Source organism: Bos mutus, chromosome X, assembly GCF_027580195.1.
Source record: "Bos mutus isolate GX-2022 chromosome X, NWIPB_WYAK_1.1, whole genome shotgun sequence".
Taxonomy (NCBI): domain Eukaryota; kingdom Metazoa; phylum Chordata; class Mammalia; order Artiodactyla; family Bovidae; genus Bos; species Bos mutus.
In genome coordinates, this window is record NC_091646.1 from 131690736 (window position 1) to 131718629 (window position 27894).

The 27894-nt window shown below is 50.1% G+C and overlaps 2 protein-coding genes across 8 annotated transcripts in view; one reads left to right on the forward strand and one right to left on the reverse strand.

The window, feature by feature from the left end:
- Nucleotides 1–23086, forward strand: LOC102285788 (arylsulfatase D). 2 transcript variants are annotated; one of them, XM_070365301.1, is made up of 9 exons: nucleotides 1–1014; nucleotides 1941–2062; nucleotides 3126–3248; nucleotides 5141–5564; nucleotides 6415–6551; nucleotides 7225–7359; nucleotides 8027–8189; nucleotides 9730–9851; nucleotides 11390–12533. In XM_070365301.1, exons 1-9 carry the CDS (start codon nucleotides 632–634, stop codon nucleotides 11752–11754), a joined length of 1974 nt encoding a protein of 657 aa, XP_070221402.1. In that variant the 5' UTR covers nucleotides 1–631; the 3' UTR covers nucleotides 11755–12533. The 2 variants fall into 2 exon arrangements, with proteins under 2 accessions (XP_070221402.1, XP_070221404.1); XM_070365303.1 differs by lacking the exon at nucleotides 11390–12533 and adding an exon at nucleotides 23034–23086 and having other exon boundaries at nucleotides 283–1014.
- The window catches only part of GYG2 (glycogenin 2), a 25945-nt gene continuing 14938 nt past the window's right edge, over nucleotides 16888–27894 (reverse strand). For 2 of the 6 annotated variants that reach the window (XM_070365308.1, XM_070365304.1), the window contains exons 8-11: nucleotides 27058–27228; nucleotides 22564–22668; nucleotides 20972–21079; nucleotides 16888–19865 (exon numbers count right to left, since the gene is read on the reverse strand). In XM_070365308.1, the coding sequence (XP_070221409.1) occupies nucleotides 19704–19865; nucleotides 20972–21079; nucleotides 22564–22668; nucleotides 27058–27228 (546 nt within the window). In that variant the 3' untranslated portion in view covers nucleotides 16888–19703. Of the gene's footprint in view, nucleotides 19866–20971; nucleotides 21080–22563; nucleotides 22669–25533; nucleotides 25953–27057; nucleotides 27229–27894 lie in introns of those variants that run through there. The other 4 variants (XM_070365307.1, XM_070365306.1, XM_070365309.1 and 1 more) reach the window with 4 other exon arrangements.

The following is a 27894-nucleotide window of genomic DNA, read 5'->3' on the forward strand; positions in this document are numbered from 1 at the left end:
TTTCCTTCTCCAATGCATGAAAAGTGAAAAGTGAAAGTGAAGTCGCTGAGTCGTGTCCGACTCTTAGCGACCCCATGGACTGCAGCCCACCAGGCTCCTCCATCCATGGGATTTTCCAGGCAAGAGTACTGGAGTGGGGTGCCATTGCCTTCTCCGTTTAATCCCCTATTGATCCTTTAAAAACGTAAGTCCCCTTCTGATCCGACCTGGCCCCGTTTCCCTCCTAGCGGAGCCTGGGCCCCCCTCACCTTGGGTTCCCCTCACCCTGGGCCTCCCGACCCTGGGCGGAAGGCAGCTCCGAGGCCCAGGGAAAGGCGTGCCCGGGGTGCAGCGAGAATTAATTACAAAGTAGTGCAAGGTGGGGGCCCTGGGTGAATTCAGTGAAAGAAACTGAATTTGGGTGGATCACGACTTTCAAAAGCAAAAAGTAGTGCGTTCAAGTTTTGTGCGGCACGTGGAACGGATTGGTCAAGCCTTTGGGATAAAAATATACAAGGGCTGCAGGCCTTTCTTTGTTAAATCCTCATATAAAGGAAGAGCTTCCCAGGAGGCTCAGTGGTAAAGAATCGCTCTGCCAGTGTAGCTAACACCGGTTCAGTCTCTGGGTGGGGGAGATCCCCTGCAGAAGGAAATGACAATGCATTCTAGTTACTCTTGCCTGGAGAATCCTATGGACAGAGGAGCCTGGTGGGCTCCTGTCAGTGGGGTTGCCGAGAGGCGGACTGGACCTATGGATGGAGCACACGTGCAGTGGAATGGAAATGCCCGCACCTTCTCTGCAACCTGGTTTGAAATGCTGACTTTTTCATTCCAAAGGAGATGTTTATTTCGTTTTTGGCTTTTTTCTTTCTTCTCTCTCTTTAGGGACTCTTTAAATCTGTTGCTCATCATGTGTTTGCTTCTGAAGACCTGCGAATTAAAATCAGCAAATACGTCTAAACCAAATATTCTGCTGATAATGGCGGACGATCTGGGCATTGGGGATCTCGGTTGCTATGGAAACGACACACTAAGGTACCAGCTGGGGATAGGGGGAGCGGGGAGGCAGTTCTCGGGGCGTGTGTGCGTGTTTGGATGAATGAAGCAGACTTCAAATCTGCCCGCAGAAATTAGGAAATTCCTTAAGGCATCAAATTTCCACAGCGAAAGTTATTTTTGGAGCAAAAGTGAGTTATCAACCTTTCTGAGGGGAAGAAGAGAGCACAAGGGACTTCGGAGGGAAAGAAGGAGAGTTAGAGGGAAATCTGAGACTAGTAAGGTGAGAAGAATTCCTAAGATCAGGCAAGTGATTCGGAAGCTCCAGTACTTTGGCCACCTGATGCAAACTGCCAACTCACTGGAAGACACCCTGATGTTGAGAAAGACTATGGGCAGGAGGAGAAGGGGGTGACAGAGGATGAGATGGTTGGATGGCATCACTGACTCGATGGACATGACTTTGAGCAAGCTCCAGGAGATGCTGCTGCAGTCCATGGGGTCTCCAAGCGTCAGACACAACTGAGTATGCACGGAAACCTTTTTTGGAGTGCGTGTGAATGATACCATCAGACGCCACCTCTGAACAGAAGGTGTAGGAACTGCCTCTGCAGATGTCTGTGTGTGTTAGTCGTTCAGTTGTGTCCGACTGTGACCTCATGGACTGTAGCCCTCCAGGCTCCTCTGTCCATGGGATTTCCCAGGCAAGAATACTGGAGTGGGTTGCCATTTCCTCCCCCAGGGGATCTTCCCTATGCAGGGATTGAACCCGGTTATACCAAACTGCAGGCAGGTTGCTTTACCATCCGAGCCACCAGGGAGGTCTTGCAGGGGGCAAAATGCAATCACATGTAAAGCAAAGGAAATTCCTCAAATAGAGAACTCATCCATATACCTTTCAGCATGGGGACCTGACTCAGCTCGCTCGACCCATCCTAACGGTGACCTTTGTGTGCTTTGCCCAGGACGCCGAACATCGACCGACTTGCGGAGGAAGGCGTGAGGCTCACCCAGCACCTGGCGGCCGCCCCGCTGTGCACCCCGAGCAGGGCCGCCTTCCTCACGGGGAGACACGCCTTCAGATCAGGTGGGCGTTTTCAGGGCGGCTGGGGAAACGGCTGGCCTCGTCCGCCCACTGACTGTCCTAAAAAATGGGGTGGTGGCCATCTCCCGGAGTTAGCCCAAGTTCATGTCCATTGCATCGGTGAGGAGGCAAACCACTTCAGTATATTTCCCAGTGAGAACCCCATGAACTGCTGTATAAAAAGACAAGGGGACTTTGATACAAATTAAGAAAAAGGCTAACACAAAATACAAACAAAAAGAATCAGGTAGTGGGACTTCCCAGGTGGTCCAGTGGTTGAGACTCTGAGCTTCCAGTGCAGGGGGCATGGGTTCGATCCCTGGTTTGGGAACTAAGATCCTGAAAATAGCCAAAAAAGAAAAAGAAATCAGGTGTCAATGGTTGATAGATGGTTAAAATACAATCTGCAAATTCATTTTCCTGGAGTTATGTAAATATTGTGCTTTGTTGCTGCCAAGTTGCTCAGTTGTCTCCAGAGTCTTTGCGACCCCATGGGCTGTGGCCCGCCAGGCTCCTCTGTCCATGGGATTCTCCAGCCAGGAATACTGGAGTTGGTTGCCATTTCCTTCTCCAGGGGATCTTCCCAACCCAGGGATCGAACCCTCGTGTCCTCCATTGCAGGCAGTTTCTTTACCATCTGAGCCACCAAGAAAGCTCTGTAATTACTGAGAACTCAGAAAGCTCAAAGTCTTCAAGGTAACTGACTGTATTCCATGTTCTTTGTCCAGAATCTTTGAGTCAGTCTCGAGGTCACGTTGCAGTTTCAGATGGTTCCTCACAGGGTCATCCGTGGTGGACAACCTCAGTCCCCAGCGGAGACCCTCGGCGTACTTACCAGAAGTACGGTAGTTAACGGAAGTAGGGTCCTTCCCGGAAGTACGGTAGTTAACGGAAGTAGGGTCCTTCCCGGAAGTACGGTAGTTAACGGAAGTAGGGTCCTTCCCGGAAGTACGGTAGTTAACGGAAGTAGGGTCCTTCCCGGAAGTACGGTAGTTAACGGAAGTAGGGTACTTCCGGCTGTTTACCGGAAACCAACATTTCCTCTCGGCTCTGCTCCACTCCGCAGGCATGGACGCCACGGATCGCTACCGGGTCCTGCAGTGGAACGCGGGTTCGGGGGGACTCCCACAGAATGAAACCACATTTGCGAAGATCCTTCAGGGGCAAGGGTATACCACGGGCCTCATCGGTATGTGCTGACGCGTGTTATTTTTCTGCTTTTTTTGCGTGACGGTGAAGGTCAGGGACTGCAAGACCCTATGTTCCTAGAAGGCAATGGCACCCCGCTCCAGTCCTCTTGCCTGGAGAATCCCATGGACGGAGGAGCCTGGAAGGCTGCCGTCCATGGGGTCGCTGAGGGTCAGGCACGACTGAGCGGCTTCACTTTCCCTTTTCACTTTCATGCATTGGAGAAGGAAAGGGCAACCCACTCCCGTGTTCTTGCCTGGAGCATCCCAGGGACGGGGGAGCCTGGTGGGCTGCCGTCTATGGGGTCGCACAGAGTGGGACACGACTGAAGCGACTTAGCAGCAGCATGTTCCTAGAAAATGTTGAAATATCAGAACCCAGATTTAGTTCCTGCTTGCTCACATGTCTCTTGAATGGTTCACCATGTTGGAATTGAAGAGTCTTTTTTTTTTAACCCAGTAATTTTCTTTTAATAATATTCATCCTTATTTTCTTTTTTTTGAGACTTCTTTTTTTTGAGGTTAGTTGTTTTACAATGTTGTCTTGGTCTCTGCTTTACAGTGAAGTCAGTCAGCCATGAAGAATGCTCCCTCTTGGGCCTCTTGCTCACCTCACCCCCTCACCCCACCCCCAGGTCATCACAGAGCCGGAGCTGAGCCCCCTGTGCTCTGCAGCAGCTTCCCACTAGCCGTCTGTTTACACATGGTCGAGTATAGAAGTCCGTGCTGCTCTCTCAGTTCGTCCCTCCATCTCCTTCCCCTGCTGTGTCCACAAGTCCTTTCTCCATGCCCTCGTCTTTATTCCTGCCCAGCAAATATCATCTGTCTTTCTAAATTCCATACATACGCGTTAACATAGGATACTTGTTTGTCTCTTTCTGACTTACTCCACTCTGTACAGCAGGTTCTAGGTTAATCCACCCTCACTACCAGTCACTCAAATTCGTTCTTTTCTTTATCGCTGAGTAATATTCTGTTGTATATATGTACCACATCTGTGTCCATTCATCTGTCAGTGGACAGTTAGGTTGTTTCTGTGTCTTGGCTCTTGTAAATCGTGCTGCAGTGAACATTGGAGTACATGAGCCTTTTACAATTATGGTTTTCTCAGGGAGTCCTGGTAACTTTACAGTCTTTCTCCATTAGCCTCTTTGCTGGACGAATCCATCTTTTCCTCACGGCACTGGTCAGAATCTTCTAGACATTATATTGGTTTAAATGGCCACACCTCATCTCAAAACTCAGTGTTAACACATGAGATGGTGGGAAGCTTTGGAGGCTGGATCCTTCTGTATGGTTTCATTCTCCACCATCCTCACTGCAGCCCGCTGTTTTTGTTTCCTTAAATATAAAAGGGCAGATTCCTGGGTTGGGAAACAGTACAGAGTCTTACAGGTTCTGAAGATAGCCTGTGAGTCGTGGGGAGACCAAGGGAACAAGGGAATAAGTGTCACTTCTCCACATGGAATTTTGGGCAACTGCCAGGCTCCTCTATCCATGGGATTCTCCAGGAAAGAATACTGGAGTGAGTTGCCTTTTCCTATTTCAGGAGATTTCCCAAAGCCAAGGTTTAAACCCTCATCTCTTGTCTCTCCTGCAGTGCAGGCAGATTCTTTACCACTGAGACACCTCGGAAGCCCCTACTGCTTTTTGGGTGGTGGTGTTCAGTCGCTCAGTCATGTCTGACTCTCTGCGACCCCATGGACTGCAGCACGCCAGGCTTCCCTGTCCTTCACCGTCTCCGGGAGTTTGCTCAAAGTCACGACCACTGAGTCGTGATGAACCTCCAAATTACCCTCAGAAAGTAATTTCAGCCAGAATCCCTTAGACCTATGCTGTTTTTTATGTTTCTTTCTTTCTTTTTTTTTTTTAAAGTTCTTGCTTCTATCTTCAGGAAAATGGCATCAAGGTGTAAACTGTGCCTCACGCAATGACCACTGCCATCACCCTCTGCACCACGGCTTTGACTATTTCTACGGCATGCCCTTCACGCTGGTCAATGACTGCCACCCAGACAGGCCCCCTTCACTGGACGCGGGCTTGAGGGCCAGGCTCTGGCTTTACACCCAGATCATGGCCCTGGGCGTGTTGACCATCGTGGCCGGCAAAGCCTGCAGGCTGATCTCCATTTCCTGGAAACTGGTCTTGAGTGTGGCCACCCTGGTCCTGCTGTTTTTCATGTCCTGGTACGCCAGCTTTGGCTTCGTCCGCCGCTGGAACTGCATCCTGATGAGAAACCACGAAGTCACTGAGCAGCCCATGGTTTTGGAAAGAGCTGCGAGCCTCGTGCTCAAGGAAGCTGTTTCCTTTATTGCAAGGTAATGGCGCCGTCCCTTTGGAAATCGGAGGTGAGTTCTGGGTGCATCTGAGTCTGTTTACCACCAGTGGGAATCTGCCAGCTCTACGAGCAGACATGTGTGTGTGTGTCTTAGTCGCTCAGTCGTGTCCGACTCTTTGTGACCCCGTGGACGGTAGCCCACCAGGCTCCTCTGTCCATGGGATTCTCCAGGCAAGAAGACTGGAGTGGGTTGAAATGAGCAGGTGGGTTTGAAGACTTCAACAGTTACACATGGATTGGTTTCCAAAACTCCAGTCTCTTCTTTCTTGTTTTGGGCTCTGTTTTGTTTTTGTTAATATAAATGTTCTCTGTGTGCATGCTCAGTTGCTCAGTTGAGTCCAACTCTTGGCGACCCCCATGGACTGTAGCCCGCCAGGCTCCTCCGTCCATGGGGATTCTCCAGGCAGGCATACTGGAGTGGGTTGCCATGCCCTCCTCCAGGGGATCTTCCCAATCCAGGGATATGAACCCGGGTCTCTTGCACTGGCAGCTGGATTCTTTACCACTCAGCCACTTGGGGTGTCTAGAATACTGCACAGCAACTTAAAAGAGTAAGGGGGCTGTGTGTGCTGATCCAGAAATGCAGCTGACACGACCCTACGGGGCGTTCCTGGGACAGACTCCTACCCCTGTCCTCTGCTCCAGCTCCTGTCTGAAGTATGTAGAGCATAGTATCTGATGCAGACTTCTTCAATTGTTTTACAGATGCTAAAACCCCCAGCAAACAGAAGATGTTAACTACTTGATGCCCACGAGCCTTCAGTCTCTACTTTGAAGTCCTGGATCATAGAGATGCTCTTGTAGCCAAAGGATGTTTTTTCTTCTTTCAGAAATAAGCAGGGTCCATTCCTGCTCTTTGTATCTCTGCTGCATGTCCATATCCCCCTGGTGACCACAGAAAGGTTCCTTGGGAAGAGTCGGCATGGCTTGTACGGCGACAATGTTGAGGAGATGGACTGGCTTGTGGGTGAGTCAGCCCCCGGCCAGGCTTCCTCCGTTCCCGCCTTCCCTTGATGGCGGGGTCACAGGTGGGTGACCTCCCCGGAGCCAGCCTTCAGTAAAGAATCAGAGACGAAGAGGAAGATTCTCCCCCATCATCCACAGATTCCTTCTGCCTTTCCGATTTCTTTTGTCTACTTTTGCACAAAGGCGTCCTTCTAAAGTCTGTGATTGAACGCTGTCACGACGGGACTTCCCAGGTGGGCCAGTGGTTACCACTTCACCTTCCAATGCAGGGGGTGTGGGTTCGATCCCTGGTCAGGGAGCTGAGATCCCACGTGCCTCGTGGCCAAAAAACCAAACATAAAACAGAAACCATATTGTAGTACATTCAATAAAGAGCTTAAAAATTAAGTGTTAGTTGCTCAGTCGTGTCCGACTCTTTGCTTCCTGTGGACTGCAGTCTGCCAGGTTCCTGTGTCCATGGGCTTCTCCAGGCAAGAACACTGGAGTGGGTTACCATGCCCTCCTCCAGGGGATCTTCCTGACCCAGGCATCGAACCTGCATCGCCTGCGTTGGCAGGCGGGTGGGTTCTTTTACCACTGAGCCACCTGGGAAACCCTCAGAAAGGAGACATCGTGTTGAACCCTCAGATGCTGTTTCATTTACGTCGCCCTGAAATGCTGCGTCTTTCCTAAAGGGGAGATTCTGAACGCCGTTGAAGAACACGGCCTGAAAAACACGACTCTCACGTACTTCACCTCTGATCACGGGGGACACTTGGAGGCGAGAGATGGACACGTCCAGCTGGGCGGGTGGAATGGAATATACAGAGGTAAGGCCCGTGGGCACTGGGGTTCCAGGGGAAAATCTCTGTACACTGGTCCTTTTAAATACCTGACATGAGGGACTTCCCCGGTGGTCCACTGGTTTAAGACTCGGCACTTCCATTGCAGGGGGCATGGGTTCGATCCCTGGTCAAGATCCCACATGCCTTTCAGCATGGCCAAAAAAAAGTTTTTTAATAAAATGAATAAAATAAAATTTGATACGGTCCATCTGAATTATTCTGGAGACGGAAATGGCAGCCCACTCCAGTATTCTCGCCTGGAGAATCCCATGGCCAGAGGAGCTTGTGGGCTACAGTCCATGTGTGGGTGGCCACTCAGTCGTGTCTGACTCTTTGCGACCCCACGGACTGTAGCCCGGCAGGCTCCTCTGTCCATGGGATGCTCTAGGCAAGGACACTGGAGTGGGTCGCCTTGCCCTCCTCCAGGGGATCTTCCCGACCCAGGGATCAAACCTGAGTCTCGTACATCCCCTGCATTGGTACGTGGGTGCTTTACCACTAGCGTCCGTGGGCTATAGTGATGGGGTGGCCAAGAGTCGGACACCACTGAGCGAGTGAGCGCACACGCTGGATACAGACACGCACAGGTACATCGGGTGTGTCTCCAGGCTGGTGCGTCTCCTGAGAAGGCAACGGTGTCGTTCCCTCCCAGGTGGCAAAGGCATGGCCGGCTGGGAAGGCGGGATCCGGGTCCCAGGGATATTCCGCTGGCCCGGGGTCCTGCCGGCCGGCCACGTGATCCATGAGCCCACCAGCCTGATGGACGTCTTCCCCACCGTGGTCCAGCTGGCGGGCGGCCAGGTGCCCCAGGACAGGTACACTACTCCCTGCGTCCTGGGACAGCCCCCTGCCCTCGTCCAAGTTTTTGGGGAATACATTCCACAATAGGAGAACGTTTAAAACAGTCTCCCATGTAGGGGACAGGCTGATGTGAAATGACCACACCCAGGAAAACAAGGCTAAACGAACTGTTGGGTCCAGTGACTTGTTTTGGGTTTTTTTTGGCAAGATTTTACATTTTGGCATCACAATCTGGAGATCCAGTCGTCAGAATGCGACATCTCCTATTAATCTTCTGAAATGCAACCTTGCCCACGTGTTCGTGCAGCTATGAAAATTGAAAAAAAATTTTAAGTTTATTTTATTTATTTTTAGGCTGTGCCACACAGCATGTGGACTGGTTCCCCGACCAGGGATTGAACCTGTGTCCTCCCTGCACTGAAAGTTCAGAGTCTTAACCTTGCTGCACCACCAGGGAAGTCCCTTGAAAATATGATTTAAAAATGATTATGTACCTCAATACACACCCAAAAAGTCCCTCTCATACATGAGAAAAAATAGAAGTAAATATTTTGATACAAGATTGGATTTTACTTCGTTTAGGATAACCAATAAGGGACTTCCCTAGAGCTCCAGTGGTTAGGAATCCACGTTTCCACTCACAGGGGCCATGGGTTCGATCCCTGCTTGGGGAATGAGGATTCTACCTGTCACACCCCCCCCCCAAAAAAAAGCCTGAAAAAAAGGTTACCAATAAATACTTGTGTATGATGGATAATAATATAAGGTACTTTATCCCCTAGTTCTTACTGCCAAAAAAAAAAAAAAAAGCCATGTTACTAATTTTTAAGTTTAGTAGTATTTTTAGTTCATTTTTAGGAGTATTTCTGTATCGTTGTGTTGAGGGAGAGTTTTCTCTGCTCCAGCAAAACTCAGATTTGTTGACAGCCTTCAACTGATTGGACCAGGCTCACCCCTTTAAGCCCAGGGTGATCTGCTTTACTCAAAGTCTTGCTGATTGTAGATGTTTACCTCACCTACTATATATAAAATAGATAGCAACAAGGCCTTTCGGTACTGCACAGGGAACTCTGCTCAGTGCTCTGTGATCACCTAAATAGGAAAAGCATTTGAAAAAGAATACATACCTGTTTTACGAATCACTGATTCACTTTGCCATATACGTAAAACTATCATACCGTTGGTCATCAACTATACTCTAATAGAAAGTAAGAATTCAAAACTATAGACATAAAATGAAAAATATAAATAAAAGGTCTCTGCTGCCCTAGACTTCAGCCTAGGGGCACGGGCAGCCCAGCTGGAATTTAAGAAGACTTGGTGTTAATATCTGCGGTCAGCGTGGTGTGTGTTGTTGTGTCTGGGTGTGTCTGTGTGTTTTCTATTTATGACATGCTACATGCAATCTAGACAGCCTCGGGGGACGGGGCGTGTCTGATCCACTGTGTGTTATCTGGGGTCCTGGCAGCCTTGGGGTTTCCAAGGTCCCAGGTCCACAGTGCAGCCCACACAGCCTCAGTCTCAGTCCCTCCTGTGGTCTCTTCCCTGAATCAGGGTCATCGACGGCCGGAGCCTGCTGCCCCTGCTGCGGGGAGATGCTGAGCGCTCGGCACATGAGTTCCTGTTTCATTACTGTGGGCAGTATCTCCACGCCGCCCGCTGGCACGAGAAGGACAGTGAGTTCACGCCTCCCCACGACTCGGCGGGTGCTGCGTCTTAGTCAGGGTCCTCCAGAGAAATGGAACCCAGAGGATGTGTGGGTGCCCGGGTGGATGGCTGGGTGGATGGATGATGGATGGATGATGGATAGATGATAGATGGGTCATGGATAGATGATGGATGGGTGATGGATAGATGATGGATGGGTGGGTGGATGATGAATGGATGGATGGATAGATAGACTGATGGATGAATGGGTGGATGGATAGATGATGGATGGATGATGGATAGATGAGGGATGGATAGATAATGGATGGGTGATGGATAGATGATAGATGGGTAATGGATAGATGATGGATGGGTGATGGATAGATGATGGATGGGTTGATGGATGATGAATGGATGGATGGATAGATAGACTGATGGATGAATGGGTGGATGGATAGATGATGGATGGGTGATGGATAGATTATGGATGAATGGGTGGATGGATAGATGATGGGTGGGTGATGGATAGATGATGGATGGATAAATGATGGATGGGTGGGTGGATGGATAGATGATGGATGGGTGGGTGGATGGATGGATGGATAGATAGACTGATGGATGAATGGGTGGATAGATGAGTGGGTTGGTTGATGGGTGGATGGATGAATACATAGATGATGGATGCATGGATAGATTGATGGGTGGATGGATGATGGATGGATGTGTGGATGGGTAGATGGATGAGTGAATGGACAGATTAGTAGATGAACAGGTGGATGGGTGGATGGATAGATGGGTGGATAGATGAATGGATATGTAGATGATGGATGGATGGATGGATCGGTGGGTGGATGGATGGTGGGTGGGTGGATGGATAGACCGACTGATGGATGAATGGGTAGATAGATAGGTGGGTGGGTGGGTGGATAGTGGATGGATGAATCGATATATAGATGATGAATGGATGGATGGATGGGTTGATGGATGATGGATGGATGTGTAGAGGGATGGATAAGGGATGGATGCAGGGATACATAGATGATGGGTGGATATAGGTGGATAGGTGGATGAATCCATGGACTGATAAGTGGATAGATGGATAGGTGGATGAATGGATGGATGGATAGAACGGTGGTAGATAAATAGATAACAGATGGAAAAGATGAATTGATAGGCAAATAGAAAAATAGATGTACACAGAGATAATAGATGAATAGGTAGATAATAAATAGTTACATACAGAGGGGCGTCCCTGGTGGCTCAGCTGGTAAAGAATCTGCCTCAGGTGCAGGAGATCTGGGTTCGATCCCTGGGTCAGGAAGATCCCCTGGAGGAAGTCATGGCAGCCCACTCCAGTATCCTTGCCTGGAGAATCCCATGGACAGAGGAGCCTGGCGGGCTGCAGTCCACGGGGTCACAGTCAGACACAGCTGCATACAGAGGACACAGCTCCATATAGAGGAAGAGATACAGGTAGATAACAGATGACAGAAGAAGACAGAAAGGTGAGCGATGAGAGGTGCAGTGTCTGCGCCGCTGACGGGGGACGGACTCCATTTGCCCCTAGGCGGAAGGCTCTGGAAGGTGCATTACACCACGCCCGACTTCCACCCCGAGGGCGCAGGGGCCTGCCGCGGCAGCAACATGTGCCCCTGCTCAGGAGCCGGCGTGACCCACCACGACCCTCCCCTGCTCTTCGACCTGTCCGGGGACCCGTCCGAGGCCCGGCCCCTGTCCCCCGACGCCGGGCCCGTGTACCGCGAGGTGGTGGCCCGCGTGGGCCGGGCGGTCCGGGAGCACCGCCGGTCGGTGCGCCCGGTGCCTGAGCAGCTCTCCTTCCAGAACGTGGCCTGGAAGCCATGGCTGCAGCCCTGCTGCGGGCCCTTCCCGTTCTGCGCATGCTCCCGGGACGCGGACCCCGGGGAGACCTGACCTCGCTGCTCCCCAAGTTACAGCACGGGGGTGGGCGAGGAGGCGGGGAGAACGGGAGCCTTGTGTGCTGTCAGGAATGGAGAACTGCAGCAGCCGCTGTGGGCAACGGGGTGGACGGTCCTCCAGCCACCAAAAAATGGAACGACCCTAGGATGCAGCAATGCCAGCCCTGTGTGTGTGTGTGTCTCGCTCAGTCATGTCCAACTCTATGAGAGCCCATGGACTGCAGCCCTCCAGGCTCCTCTGTCCATGGGATTCTCCAGACAAGGATACTGCAGTGGGTTGCCATTTCCTCCACCAGGGGAATCTTCCCGACCTGGAGATCAAACCCACATCTCCTGCATTGGCAGGCAGGTTCTTTACCACGGAGCCACTTGTGAAGCCTAGACACACACACACACACACACACACACACACACACACACACTGGAATATTACTTGGCCATAAAAACGAAATCTTGTCACTTGCAGCAACGGGCTGCCCTGGTGTCTCTGCCTGCAATGAGGGAGAGCTGAGTTCAGTCCCTGGGTGGGCAAGACCCCCTGGAGGAGGGCAATGACAACCCACTCCAGGATTCTTACCTGGAGAATCCCATGGATGGAGGGGCCTGCTGGGCTACAGTCCACGGGTCGCAAAGAGTCCTACACGACTGAGACACTGGGCAGACAACAGGTGAACCCTGAGGGCGTTATGCTAAGTGGAGTAAGTCAGGCAGAGAAAGACAACGTGATCTCACATCTGTGTGGAAGTAAAAACAATAAAGTTTTAGATGCAGAGAGCAGACTGGTGTGTCACAAACTGCGGGGGTGGGGTGGTGATGGGGAGACACTTCCATCTATAAGATGCATATACATCTTATATATATATATATATATATGAGGTTGAAAACCTCCGAACTGTCATGCCACCTATAAAACCAACGATTCAAACGGGAATGCTTCTAATTTAGAGGTTCCACCTGGCTTTGTTGAACACTGTTTTAAGTTTATGCATTTTCACCTTCTTTGGGTCTTTTTCTTCTTTTCCTCTGTTACAACTTTCTGACGCACTCCTTGTGAATTACATTCATTTTGCGTCAGACCTTCACCCCAACCACCCTTTGCCGGAAAACAGGCTTTAACTCCCGCAGCTTTTAAATGTTACACATTAACGTGGTGATCTGTTGTAAAAGTGGCTCTGAGAATAAACAAGCATTTTCTCAGCAGACTGGTGCCTGGCAGGAAAGTGGGGAAAGACCCCCCAGGAGAAGGGGGCTTCCCCTGCAGACCCCAAGTGCAAAGAAACAGCCTTGAGCCCCAGGAGTGTGGAAAGCTCGGAGGGGTCTCCCAGGACTTGGGGCCCGGAGCTGAGGCACGGCTGAATTGAACAAACTCGGTCTTTGTGTCCAGGGCGCCTGTAAGTCTGGTCTTTAACTCTGGACAAAGGGATTTACTGTGATCAGGTCAAAGTTCAGGAGTGTCCCTGAGGACCCAAGAGTCTACTTCTTAAGAATTTCCATGGTAACAACTGGCCCAACCGGTTAGGCGGGCTGTCGCAAAGGGGCGACTGCGGAGGCTTGGCCGGCCCCTCCCCTCCAGTGTCTGTGCGTGTGTTTGTATCTCCAGCGGGATATGTATTCTGTTCAGCCGCTCAGTCGTGTCCGACTCTTTGCGACCCCAGGGACTGCAGCACACCAGGCCTCCCTGTCCATCACCAACTCCCGGAGTTTACTCAAACTCATGTCCATCAAGTCGGTGATGCCATCCAACCGTCTTATCCTCTGTCGGCCCCTTCTCCTCCTGCCTTCAGTCTTTCCCAGCATCGGGCCTTTTCCAACGAGTCAGTTCTCATCAACACACAGCACAAGCGTTCCGAGAGGTCTCTATCAACATGTGTCTTTCTGCCTGTGGATGTCCACTGGTCTCAGCGCTGTTTGTGGGAAAGACCACCCTTTCTCTGGGCCTTGCTTCTGCACCTGGGTGAACCCTTGCCTTCACGTATGGGGAACAGTGATGTCAGAGGTGGATGGTCTCCAAGTCAGGCATTTACGACTAGCCTCCTGTTTGCATTTCGTGGGGCCGGAAGACGTGGGCTTCAGGCTGGAAACTTAAAACCTGTGTCCTGTGTGCAGTTCCCGAGATACGGAGATAGGCTGGGCTCCAGTGGAGGGATGTACAGTTGGCCTCAGAAACGGGGCAACTCGCCAGTGTTTGGCCCTTGTAAACATCTCAAGGGAAGAGTCAAGGCAAGGGCACAGAGGGACGAAACCCCGTGTGACTAAAGGGTTAAGGGATGTCCGTTCGCCCCTCTTTGGGGACACGCAAAATACTACACATGCTCAGGAAGTCTCCTTTGGGGGGCTGGGGTCCAAAGTCAGGCTATGGGGCCAGACCATAATGAGTCTTGCTCCTCCCAGAAGCCTTCACTTCTCAATCCATCTTGCCTGAGGGGTGCGTGTGCCCACTGCAGGGGAGGGTCCCGGGGTAGGTCAGGTGTGGGAAAATAAACCAGGTAATCGACCTGAAGGAAGACAAAGGCTCGGAAGAACTGCCTTATAAAAATACCTTAACTCAGTCCTGGGCTCCTCCTCTCTGGGAGGGGGACGCCCACCCCTCTGTCTCCCCTTGAGCGTCTCTGTCTTGCTTCTGTCGTAACTAAACGAAGCATTTCTCTGTGTACTCTGTCACTTGCCATGCTGTATTTGCAATAACAAGATTTTTGTACCTGCATTTACAGTTTCTACCTCCGAGATAAATGCATTTTTCACTGGGGGCAAAGTTTCAGGGAGAAACAGCTCTTAGCCTCCTGGCCCTTTGTGGGTGTGTTGGCTAGGATTCCTGGTTCTCATCCAGGATGCCCATCCCTGGGCAGGGAATTAAGATCTCGCTTGCCTTGGGTGCGTGCTCAAGTCGCTTCACTCGTGTCTGACTCTGTGTGACCCCATGGACCCTCCAGGCTCCTCTGTCCATGGGGATTGTTCAGGCAAGAGTACTGGAGTGGGTTGCCATGCTCTCCCGCAAGGGATCTTCCTGACCCGGGGATCAAACCCACGTCTCCTGTGGCTCCTGCGTTGAAGGCAGATTTTTGAGCGCTGGTCCCCTGGGGAAGCCCACTGCTGCCTTGATGAGATCAATAATAGATGCCCACGCTCAGGGTATTGAAAGATTAAATGATCGGGACATCATGCACCTAATCTGCAATACTGGGAGTTTTCTATACTGGTCTTTGACCACTACTGAAGCCTGGAAAGTCTATAAAAGGTCTCCTGGAGAAGGACATGGTCTTGATGAAAACCTGAGATCTAGACAAGCTTACAGAGAGTGTGTGTATTAGTTCTGGACTGATTACAACAAATGACCACAAACCAGGGGACTTAAAACAACAGACATCCATCTTCCCCCAGCCCTGGAGACCAGACGTCTGAGGTCAAGGGTCCCAGGGCAGAGCTCCCTGCAGAGTCTCCAGGGGAGGGTCCTTCCCACCTCTTCCAGCTTCTGGGGGCTCCAGGCGTCAGTCCCTGGGCTGGTGGCCGCCTCCCTCCCGTCTCTGCCTCCGTCTCCATGTGGCTTCTCCGCTGTGTCCCTGTCTCTTTTCTGTCTTACCTAAGCACACCTTATACAAGGCTTTGAAAACAAACCAGTATCAGGGTTTTTTCAAAACTTGTTTTCCTACCATTTTCTTTTCTTGTCTCAAGCTGCCATGGTTATATTTTTACAAATGTCTTGCAGAGACTCCTGGTTCCTTGAACAGTAAATAATCAAAAAATAGTTCTTGGATGAATTGGTACATGACTCATTCCAAGAACTTAAAAGGAAAATGTCGTGGGGGAGGGTAAAAATGTCCTTGAGAAATTGCTCTAAAAGGGCACGTCTTTCAACATTTGCTACAAACTACTCAGCCAGAGAAATATTTGTGAGCCGTTGTTGATACCAAGGCGTGGCCTTCCAGAAATACTATTTGGTATGACAAGCAGCAATAGGTTGTCAGAGTTGTTAACTAGCCCCACCCAGAAATCTGTACATGCATGTGGCAGACTGGAGTTCAACTGTGGTGAGGGACCCACTGGAGGAAAAGATGTGTGACTTTTTTCTTTCTTCCCTTAGCTTTATTTTTTTGGCTGTGCCCTGCAACATGGGGGATCTTAGTTCCCCACCCAGGGATTGAACCCACGCCTCCCTGCAGTGGAAGAGAGGAATCTTAATCAGTGGACGACCAGGGAAGTTCCTTTTCCCGGATTCATAGAGGTGTAACTGACATACTCCATGGTGTAAATTTACGGGTGCAACACAAAGATCTCAAATACGTATAAACGGGTGGCGCTACTGGTAAGGAATCCGCCTGCCAATTCAGGAGACGTGGGTTGGATCCCTGAGTCAGAAAGATCCGCTGGAGGAGGGCGTGGCAACCCACTCCAGTATTCTTGCCTGGAGAGTCCCATGGCTGGCATGTCACCAAAGGGTCATCACCAAACGTTCGCTGACACGGCCATCGTATCAGCTACCCTCTCTTTCGGTGATGAGAAATTTTTAAATCTGCTCTCTCATTAGCTTTGATCACCATGCTGTATGTTAATTCACCTTGTTCTATGTTCTGAATGTCCATCCTCACCCACAGGCCGTGTCTACATGACACCAAGTCCCACCTTTGTTTCTACCGTTAGCAACGTATTATTGGGTCAGCCCACCGCTACGTTTTCTTAAGTTAAAAATTATTTTTATTTTTGGTGTTTAGTTTCTACCGTACAGCAAAGTCAATCAGCTATACGAGTCCCTTGGACTGCAGGGAGATACAACCAGTCCATCCTAAAGGAAATCAACCCTGAATATTCACTGGAAGGACGGATGCTGAAGCTGACGCTCTAATACTTTGGCCACCTAATGGGAAGAGCCGACTCACTGGAAAAGACCCTGATACTAGGAAAGATTGAGATCAGAAAAGGGAGACAGAGGATGAGATGGTTGGATGGCATCACCAACTCAACAGACATGAGTTGAAGCAAACTCTGGGAGATGGTGAAGGACAGGGAAGCCTGTCATGCTGCAATCCATGGGGTCACAGAGACTCAGACACGACTTCGTGACTGAGCAATGAATACATGTATCCGCTGTTCTTTTGGATTTCCTTCCCGTTTAGGTTACTATCAATTCTGAAAAACCCATTTGGTTATTTTAATTGATAGTAAAACAAACGAAGCCAGTCACATTCCTATAAATGGCGTTCTGAAGACTCAGAACACATCCAAAAACCCAAGAAGGAGACCGCGTTGCTGTCCTAGGATTTTAATTGCCATGCGCTAGCCTTCATCCAGACGGACAGACTTCATAATATGGGAGAGAGATCCGAGTTGAGTCTAGACTTGAAGCCAGTGAGCTGTCGGAGCATTCGTACGGAGGGTCCTCTTCGGAGAAGCTGGACTCCGATGTTCACCATCCGGGGTTCTCCTCTCATGGACATAGAATTGGCCTTTTGTATCTTATAGTCCAACATCATGTTTCCCCAAAACAAGCCTAAGGGATTACTGTGATGGTTGGCAACCACCACCTGCCCCCCACCCAGCCCACCCAAGGAGTTCGTCCCCACGGCTCTTTGCTAGTAGCCCCTGAAGCATCATATGTAGGAAACCAACCAAGACGCCAGATCATTCATCCACAGAGAAGAAATAAAAGCCCCTCCATAGCGGGCGCCTCTCACAGCAAACGCTACAACAAACCCCAGAAGTCCACTCGGATCCCACGTGGATTTAAACAAAGCCCTCTCAACCTTCTTACAAACCCATGTCACAATTTTCAATAGCACGTACTCAGCCATTCAGTGATGTCTGACTCTGCGACCTCATGGACTGTAGCCCCCCACGCTCCTCTGTCCACGGGATTCTCCAGGCAATAACACTGGAGTGGGTTGCCAGTTCCTCCTCCCAAGGATCTGCCCTAGCCAGGGATCAAACCTGAGACCTCCTGCAGATTCTTTACCACTCAGCCACCTGGGGAAGCTATAAATAAACCACTCAAACATTTAAAACCCACATCTTGTCTTTAGTACAGCGACAGTCTTTAGTCCAGCTTTAATCATCTTTGTGGTGGCCAGCATCTCCTCCTCTTAGGACAGCAGCTGACACCTGGCTTTAATTATCCTTGCGGTGGCCACAAACACTGACTCCCTGAGAGGGTCTGACACACTGCATTCATTTCCAGAACTTGGATGCTTCTGAAGTAAGGCTTTCCCGTGGAATTACAGCGTCTAGGGTCACAAAACGGAGGATTGTCCCCACATAGCTGAGTTGCATTGGCTCACCGAGGCCCGCGAGTGCAGCTGTGAGGTGAGGTAGTGAGACCCAGCCAAGGGCAGTCCAGTGTCCTCGACCCCGCGCGGATTCGCCTCCAGAGAAACAGCCTCCCCAGATCCAGTCGCCATGAGCACATGACCCTTGGGCGTAAACCCTGGGTGCTTATTCCTGCGTGCTCAGTGCCACGTGGCAGCCTGGATGGGAGGGGAGTTTGGGGGAGAATGGATACCCCTATGTGTCAGGCTGAGTCCCTTCACTGTCCATCTGAAACCATCATAACATTGTTGGTCGGCTACATCCCAATACAAAATAAAAAGTTCAAAATGGAAAAAAAGAAAAAAAACTGGAGTGGGTTGCCATTTCCTTCTCCAGGGGATCTTCCAGACCCAGGGATCAAACCCATATCTCCTGCGTTAGCAGGAGAGTTCTTTACCACTAGCGCCATCTGGGACGTCTTCTACACCAGTAGGTAAACCAGTTTGGAAGAGGTCATCTCTCCCAAGCCAGCTAGAATCTCCTTCCAAATATTTCTGACGTGTCGCCACGGGGAGTATGTCAAGACACTTTGAAGTCCCCCTGAGTATTTCTGCAGAAGAGAAAGCACAGCCGTGGTGTCTGTCAGCCACTCTTGGCAAAATTCACACCACAGTCACACTCAAGACATCCGAACGTTGACCCCATCTTCAAGAAAAGGACTTAATCATTCTGGAAGGTTCTCAGGGAGCTCAGTACCTTTCTGAGTGCTATGCGTTTGAAGCTCTGCAGTGCTTCAAGCTAATCCTACAGAGGACGGACGTGGTTTTATCAGTCCAGGAGAAAATCCTGAGCTCCTTCAAGCAAGTCCAGAGACCCAGGGTTGACCAGAAAGCTATACTCATGTTCTCTTTCACTGCTGTTGTTCACTTGTTCAGTCGTGTCTGACTCTTTGCGACCCCATGGACTGCAGCACGCCAGGCCTCCCTGTCCATCACCAACTCCTGGAGTTTACCCAAACTCATGTCCATCGAGTCAGTGATGGCATCCAAGCATCTCATCCTCTGTCATCCCCTTCTCCTCCTGCCTGAATCAATCTTTCCCAGCATCAGGGTCTTTTCCAGTGAGTCAGCTCTTCCCATTAGGTGGCCAAAGTATTAGAGCTTCAGCTTCAGCATCAGTCTTTCCAATGAATATTCAGGACTGATTTCCTTTAGGATGGACTGGTTGGATCTCCTTGCAGTCCAAGGGACTCTCAAGAGTCTTCTCCAACACCATCATTCAATGCATCAATTTGGCGCTCAGCCTTCTTTATGGTCCAACTCTCACATCCATACATGACTACTGGAAAAACCATAGCTTTGACTTAGACGGACTTTTGTGGGCAAAGTGATGTCTCTGCTTTTTAATACGCTGTCTAGGTTGGTCAAAGCTGTTCTTCCAAGGAGAAAGTGTGTTTTAATTTCATGGCTGTAGGCACCATCCTCAGTGATTTGCTAACAAGACATAAAGGAGACAGGACGTCCCTGGGGAAGCCTGAGAGGTGTGGGGAGCTTGGGTCACACGGGGCTTCAAGCTGGGTTTTGGATGGACCACGGGGTGGGCAGAAGGCACTCAGGTGGGTTGACCGTAAACAGAGGCACGTGGGTGAAGAGCTCCTCCTCGGAACGTTGGGACGTTGATGGAACAGGACCGCTCGTCAGAACAGTGTGGTCACTGCAGGAAGCGGTCCAGCTTTTCCTGAATGCGGGCGAAGGCGTCCTTCCCCAGGTAATCCATCCGTCCCTCCTCCCACTTCCTCCGCTCCTCCTCGGGACTCAGGACCTTGAGCTTCTCTTCGATGGAGATCTGGGAGACGGAAATGGTCAGGTCCACCTGGGGAAAGACAAGCCCACAGGGAGACGCTTGTGAGCCAGGAAGAGGGGTTCTCACCAGACCCCAGACCTGCTGGTGCCTGAAACTTGGACACCCAACCTCCAGAGCTGTGAGAAGTAACATTTCATGTTATTCAGAAGCCACCCAGACTGTGGTCTTTTTTTGTTACAGCGGCCTCTGCAGACAAAGGCACAACAAAAAACATCAATACCAATTTTATCCTCCGCCCAGCCATGAGTCAGCTCTTGAGCTAGATTTCCTCCGACTATTATCAACCCTGAATATTCACTGGGAACGACTGATGCTGAAGCTGAAGGTCCGATACTTTGGCCATCTGATGTGAAGAGCCGACTCATAAGAAAACACCCTGATGCTGGGAAAGACTGAGGGCAGGAGGAGAAGGGGGCAACAGAGGACGAGATGGTTGGATGGCATCACTGAGTGGACATCACTCGATGGACCTGAGTTTGGGCAAACGCTGGGAAATGGTGAAGGACACCCCTTTTCTTCACTATTGTCAGTCGTCACTGCAAGGAAACCCCTGGCGTGCTGCAGGGCGTGCACACGACTTAGCGACTGAACAACAGCACCAGCAACATAAGTGTTACTATATCGTATTAGAGACATGAGCCATCCACTTCCTTAAATGCATCATCAGAGCGACTGAAATGTAAGACCAGAGCATCCGTAAGAGGTAGACTTAGGAAGAAAGCATCTTTCATTTACTTCGCAAGAAGAAATCCATGCATGCTTGATTAGATCAAAACACTCCCCCCCCTCAAATTTCCCAGGTTTTATGTCTATGCATCACCTCCCAAGCTCAGGGTGCAGAAAACACAGCCCAGCCCCTGCAGAACAGCGTTGCAAGAGAAAACGGGCGGGATGATCAGAGCTGAGGACAGGAAAGCCGGTGTACTGCCCGCCAAGGGCAAAGGCCAGAGAAAAGCCAGGTGAATCCGAGACAGCGGGAGATGAAGGTTCTCATCTCAACAAGCAAGGCTGAAACCGCGGTAAGGCCCATGCGTGTACACAGCTGGCTGCTGCAAGAGCCCACAGCGCCCATCATGGGAGCTGCACGAGGTGAACGGTCGGGACAGGGACACCACCTCCAGAGCGTCCTGGGGACTGGGGTCCCTGCTGACATCTGCAGGGGGCTCCCGGCTGGGTTCCAAGGCGTCCTCGGGTGGGGCACCTCCCGCCTTCTCCGCCCGCCGCTGCAAACAGAATCATTGCATCGTTAGTCTGCAGGGGGCTTCCCAGAACCACAGCCTGAACCAGAACGACAGAGAACTCTTTCTCCTTAGGATCAAACAAATGGTTTGTGCAAAAAAAAAAAAAAAAGTAAGCAATTTAGGGCAACCACCCCGCCCCAGTGGTCCAGTGGGTAGTATGGCAGTGGTTTAGTCAATCATTCGTGTTCTGCTCTTTGCGACCCCATGGACTGTAGCCCGCCAGGCTCCTCTGTTCATGGAATTCTCCAGGTGAGAATACTGGAGTGGGTTGCCGTTCCCTTCTCCAGGGGATCTTCCCGACCCAAGGATCGAACCTGTGTCTCCTGCATTGCAGGCGGATTCTTTACCCACCGAGCCCCGGTTCACTGGTTGGAACTCCTCAATTTCGCTGCCGAGGGCCCTGGCTCAATTTCTGACGGGGAAACTCAAATCTCACAAGCTGCACAGCACAGTCAATAAACAAACAACAAAAACAATTTTTTAAAGTCATTTGGTGTGATTTACTACTCTGAACTTCTCCCTGTTACTTTTTGCAAAAGGCGAGAGGCTGACATTTGTTATGTGATGTAAGGGTTAATCTTTCAAATGAGGAGATTGGGATTGACATATATACACTATTGATGCTATATATAAAATAGATAACTAAGAAGGACCTGCTGACCAGCACAGGGCACTCTGCTCAATACGCTATAATAACCTTAGGGTTCCCAGGGGGAAGGATGGGGAAGGGATAGTCAGGGAGTCTGGGATGGACATGGACACACTGCTGTGTTCAACATGGAGAACCAGCAAGGACCTGCTGGACAGCACAGGGACCTCTGCTCAGTACTCTGTAATGACCTACCTGGCCAAAGAATCTGAAATAGGTCCGTGTATATGTATGGGCTTCCCTGGAGGCTCAGTGGTAAAGAATCTGCCTGCCAACGCAGGGAGACATAAAAGACTCGGGTTTCATCCCTGGGTCGGGAAGATCCCGTGGAGGAAGGCATGGCAGCCCACTCCAGTAATCTTGCCTGGAGAATCCCATGGACAGAGGAGCCTGGTGGGCTGCAGTCCATGGGGTCGCAAAGAGTCGGGGGCACGACTGAACGTCTAACACTTTTCTATTTCTTCCTAAAGCAAGATAGAAGAGAACCTCAGGGATTCAGGCGGGCAAAAACCCAGGTGTCTTATCCACCTGGAAAGTAAAGCGATTCATGACCACCACCAGGGGGAAACCATTCAGAAATGTCACGGGATAGAGGAGAAACACGTGGGGCATCTCCTTTGGTGGCCGATCGACATAGGCAAACAGAGAAACAGGCGCCGTTTAAGAAGATTGTAAAGTAAAAAAATAATAATAATAAAAAAATTAAAAAAGTCTGCCCCTGCAGGCGCTGTGTGTTCGATCCCTGCTGAGGGAACTCAGATCCCCTGTGTTGCGCGGTACAGCCATTTCAAAAAAAAAAAAAGGAAGCGAGTTATACCGAACTGGTTTGGATCTCTGAGAGGTCTGCAAACTGGGGGGAGGGTGCTGAAAACACGTTGCGTCGCACTTCAGCTCGAGTCTCTATTTCCCGCCAACCTACCGTCTAAAAACAAACAAAAAGCAAAGTTAGGACAATACTTCATGCAGATAACGAAAAATGCCTCATCTGCGTTCGTCTGCCTCCACGAGTACAAATACAGCTGGACTAGAAGCCGGTCAAGGAGGTTCAAACCAGTCCATCCTAAAGGAAGTCAGTCCTGAATATTCATTGGAAGGACTGAGGCTGAAGTTGAAACTCCAATCCTTTGGCCACCTAATAAGAAGAGCTGACTCATTGGAAAAGGCCCTGATGCTGGGAAAGATTGAAGGCGTGAGAGGGGGACGACAGAGGATGAGATGGCTGGGTGGCATCACCGACTCAGACTGGGTGGTCAGGTGGCAGACAGTTTTTCTCCCGTGTCCCCACAGGTCGGGTGAAGGTCCCGTCCCATGAGGACCTCTTCTGATTTCAGCTGGAACGCCACAGGAAGACAAAACCCACAGAAAACCATGCAAGCGGCTCTTCTCGACTCTACCCGGGGTGGCACATGGCGAAGACCATCCCAGCGGGCAGGAGACAACTGAACACGTCACGAGCATCATTGGGTGGCTTCAGCGTGGAAGCGAAAACTGTTTCTCAAGGAGCCGCTTTGGAAGGGCATGGAGCAGAGGAACGGCAGGAATCCTGGGTCATTAGATGACTTCGTCGGCTGGCCGTGACGCAGACCAGAAGCTGACCTGCGTGTACTGGGGCTGGGACTTTCGTGGGTGCTCAACAGTAAAGAATCTGCCAGGAATGCAGCAGCTGCAGGAGACCTGGTTTCCATCCCTGGGTGAGGAAGGTCCCCTGGAGGAGGGCACGGCTACACACTCCAGTATTCTTGGGCTTCCCTGGTGGCTCAGACTGTAAAGAATCCCCCTGCAATGCAGGCCATGTGGCTTCAATCCTTGGGTCGGGAAGATCCCCTGGAGGAGGGCATGGTGACCCATTCCAGTATTCTTGCCTGCAGAATCCCATGGACAGAGGTGCCTGGCGGGCTACAGTCCACGGGGTCGCAGAAAGTCGGCCATACAAAGGCTGCTGAAATAAGCATTCCAGACCTGTCTCTTGCATATTTACAGGATTTATGAAAATAACCTCTCTCTCTTTTTTGGGGGGAGGGCAGTGAGGGGTTGCCAATTTGGGTTCCAAATTCCCTAAAGAACCCAGCGTGGGTCATTCACTCGATGGTCAGTAGATGGCAGCAAAGCAGAAAAATTAATTGCAAAGACGTCTGCTGTGTTGTTCGGTCCCTAAGTTGCGTCTGACTCTTTGTGACCCCATGGACTGCAGCCTGCGAGGCTCCTCTATCCATGGGATTCTCCAGGCAAGAATACCGGAGTGGGTTGCTATTCCCTTCTCCAGAAAGATGATCTTGGAGTGTAAAATAATGAAATATAGGCACAGACACGGTAAAAAGGACCCTTCCTTATAGCTCAGCTGGTTAAGAATCTGCCTGCAATGCAGGAGACCCAGGTTCAATCCCTGGGTTGGGAAGATCTGCTGGAGAAGGGAACGGCTACACACTCCAGTATTCTTGGGCTTCCCTGGTGGCTCAGCTGGTAAAGAATCCGCCTGCAATGCGGGAGACCCGGGTTCCAGCCCTGGGTCGGGCAGACACCCTGGAGAAAGTAAAGGCCGTGCACTCCAGCATTCTGGCCTGGAGAATTCCATGGACTGTGAAGTCCGTGGGGTCTCAAAGTGTCGGACACGACTGAGTAAATTTCACTTTCATGTCTTCTTGGGACCTCAATGTTTAGTTAGGTCTTCTGCCCACTTCTTCCCCCAAAGTTTATTTTTTAAACATTTTTTATTTTATTTACTTTCGGACTCGACTGAGTGACGTTCACGTATAGAAGGGCCATGACTTTCTCAATTTTAGACACACGTGCCCATCGGAAAATGGTCAATACAGACTTTCTTTCTTGTGTTTTGTTTTTTTTCCGGCCACGCCTCACAACATGCAGGATCTCCCCACCCAGGGATTGAACCCAGGGTCCTCTGCACTGAAACCAGGGAGTCCTAACCACTAGACCATCAGGGAAGTCCTGATAGACACTTCCTTAAATGCTAATCTCTTCCAGAAACACACCCCGAAATAATGTTTCACCAGCTATCTGTGCATCTGTTACTCTGCTCAACTTGACTCATAAAACTGACCATTGCAGTTGGAAAGTTTTTTATTTATTAATTTTATTTATTTACATTAATATATTAATATAACATATTCATATTAATTTATACTCATTTGAATAAAATGATTTCTATTTTATTTATGTTTGTTTATAATATATCGATATGACTATATTATTGTTTTATAATATATTGTTTAATTACATTGATCAATTATACTATATTATTTATATAAATTATATTTGTATAGATTAATTTGTTAATCATATTAATATATCGATGAATACTATATTGAATTATAATATAAATATATTATTTATATTTATCTATATTTACATTAGGAGAAGGCAATGGCACTCCACTCCAGTACTCTTGCCTGGAAAATCCCATGGACAGAGGAGCCTGGTGAGCTGCAGTCCATGGGGTCGCTGAGGGTCGGACACGACTGAGCGACTTCACGTTCGCTTTTCACTTTGATGCATTGGAGAGGGAAATGTCAGCCCACTCCAGTGTTCTTGCCTGGAGAATCCCAGGGACGGGGGAGCCTGGTGGGCTGCCGTCTATGGGGTCACGCAGAGTCGGACACGACTGACGCGACTTAGCAGTAGCAGCAGTATATTTACATTACTTTATATTGTATTTGTTTTTATTTATAAATATAAAATTATATTTTATTTCTAATTATGTTAATACATTAATATAATACATTTATATTAATACTTCTATTTATTATTTAAAGTATATAATCATTTATATAATTATTTCCTTTATTTATTTCTGAGAGATTCCCCATAGAGTCTGACTGTCAAACACTTAACGCGATTTAAATGTTTGCCGACTCTTATCAAAAACCCGGACGCAAAGGACCTTCTGTATGGCAGAGGTTATTATATTCAGTATGTTGTAATGTAACCTGTCATGGAAGACAATCTGAAAAAAAATAAATGACTGAAGCACTCTGCTGGACACGCGAGACTCACCACAGTGTGGTAAATCGAGTACATTTCAGTTTTTCTTATTTTAAATTCCCATTGCGGGGGTGGCTCCTGCTGGCAGAGCAGGGAGGCGGTTCTACAGGAACCTAAGGGCTTAATCCACAGAGTGTTCACATTCCTGCAAGGCGGACGCCTTCTGCTTAACCCACATGAGGCGTTTCCTGGGCCCAGAGGCAGGTGCTGGGAAAACCCCAGGGTACAGCAGAAGAAATGAAAAAAAAAAAATTAGAAATAAGCTCACTTCCCAGCCACCTCCATGGTGCAAACTGGTGTCATTTTTTTCTTTTTTTCAATTTGTTTGGTGGCTATGAATTCACAACTCAAAAATTGCTAATGCACGGAAGCTGCCTGCCCATCACTGATCCCATGTTAAAGTTATAGAAGAGAAACGTCCCATAGAAACGTCGGCTAAAATCGAAACGTCCATTGTCTTACCATAAGCGAGAAACAGCCCCCGGAAAGCTATTCGAGAGATACCGGAAAGGACAACGTCCTTTCCATGGGGCCCCCAAATCCCACCCCATCAGTGAAGTCATGCTAAGTCTCGCGAGAGACAGAGGGGCTTGAAAATGGCTTTTATGTGGCAGCCTGGATGGGAGGGGAGTTTGGGGGAGAATAGATGCATGTATGTGAATGCCTGAGTCCCCACCCTCTGCTGCTGAAACCATGACAGCATTGTTACGGGGCTTCCCAGGCGGCTGTCGTAAAGAACCCGTCTGCCAGTGCAGGAGACTTAAGAGAGACGGGTTCAATCCCTGGCTCGGGACGATCCCCTGCAGGAGGGCAAGGCAACCCACTGCAGTCTTCTTGCCTGGAGAATCCCGCGGACAGAGGAGCCTGGCGGGCTACAGCCCATGGGGTTGCAGAGAGTCGGACATGACGGACCGGCTGGACAACAACAGCCTCACCACCCTTTTGTGAGACAGCGGTATTATTATTATCACTCAGATGAGCTGACAGGCGCCCAGAGAGGTTGGCACAACTTGTCTGAGCTCACACAGCTCGGGCTGGAGGAGCCAGACTCTGATCTCACACTTTGGGGCTGAGGCCAGAGATTAATCAGGACCGGCTTCCAGTACCACCTGCATAGACAAGCTAGATGCACTCCTCGGACGTGACTGGGTGACAGACCCTTTCACACTGGTACCAGAGCAACCTGAAGACGGGTTCCCCCCATCCTCCTCCCCACGCCCCACGTCCGGGGGTTCCAGGGACCATCCCCCATCTCCATGGTAACCAGTGAGACTGAGCCTTCATTGCCCGTGCGTAGAGCAAATGGACTGACCTCTTCGGAAGGGCACGCTGCCAGAGAAGGGATGTCTTCCTCCACCCCCATGATCCTCTCCGAGGCGTCAGCAGAGCAAGCCTGCCTGGGCCCCTCTGCTGGATTCGCACACGACCCCTCTGCCGCGGCCGCTGCACTGGAACACGGCACCCCAGCGCCTCCGAGGTGAGCCTGCGTGAAAACGTTCACACTCAGCAAAGTTGCCCGTGTTGTTCAGTCGCTCAGTCGTGTCCCACTCTCTGCGACCCCGTGGACCGCAGCACGCCAGGCCTCCCTGTCATTCACCATCTCCCAGAGCTTGCTCAAACTCATGTCCATCGAGTGGGCGATGCCATCCAACCATCTCATCCTCTGTCGCCCCCTTCTCCTCCCACCTTCAGTCTTTCCCAGCATCAGGGTCTTTCCCAATGAGGCAGTTCTTCCCATCAGGTGGCCAAAGTATCAGAGCTTCAGCTTCAGCATCAGTCTTTCCAATGAATATTCAGGACTGATCTCCTTTAGGATGGACTGGTTGGATCTCCTTGCAGTCCAAGGGACTCCTGACCTTTCTGCCAATCTCACTAACATCCACATTCACATTATTGCTCTAGGTAAGAAGGACCCCATGGCACAGGCTCCCCACATGGCTCTCAATGTTTCATTTCTTAGAACCACCTGAATCTGCTTTATCTTTCTTCATATACAACCCAGTACCCAGCAGCAAAGAACTCGCCTGCAATGCAAGAGACGTGGGTTCCAACCCTGGGTTGGGAAGATCCCTCGGAGAAGGGAATAGCAACCCATTCCAGTATTCTTGCCTGGAGAATCTCACAGACAGAGGAGCCTGGTGGGCTACAG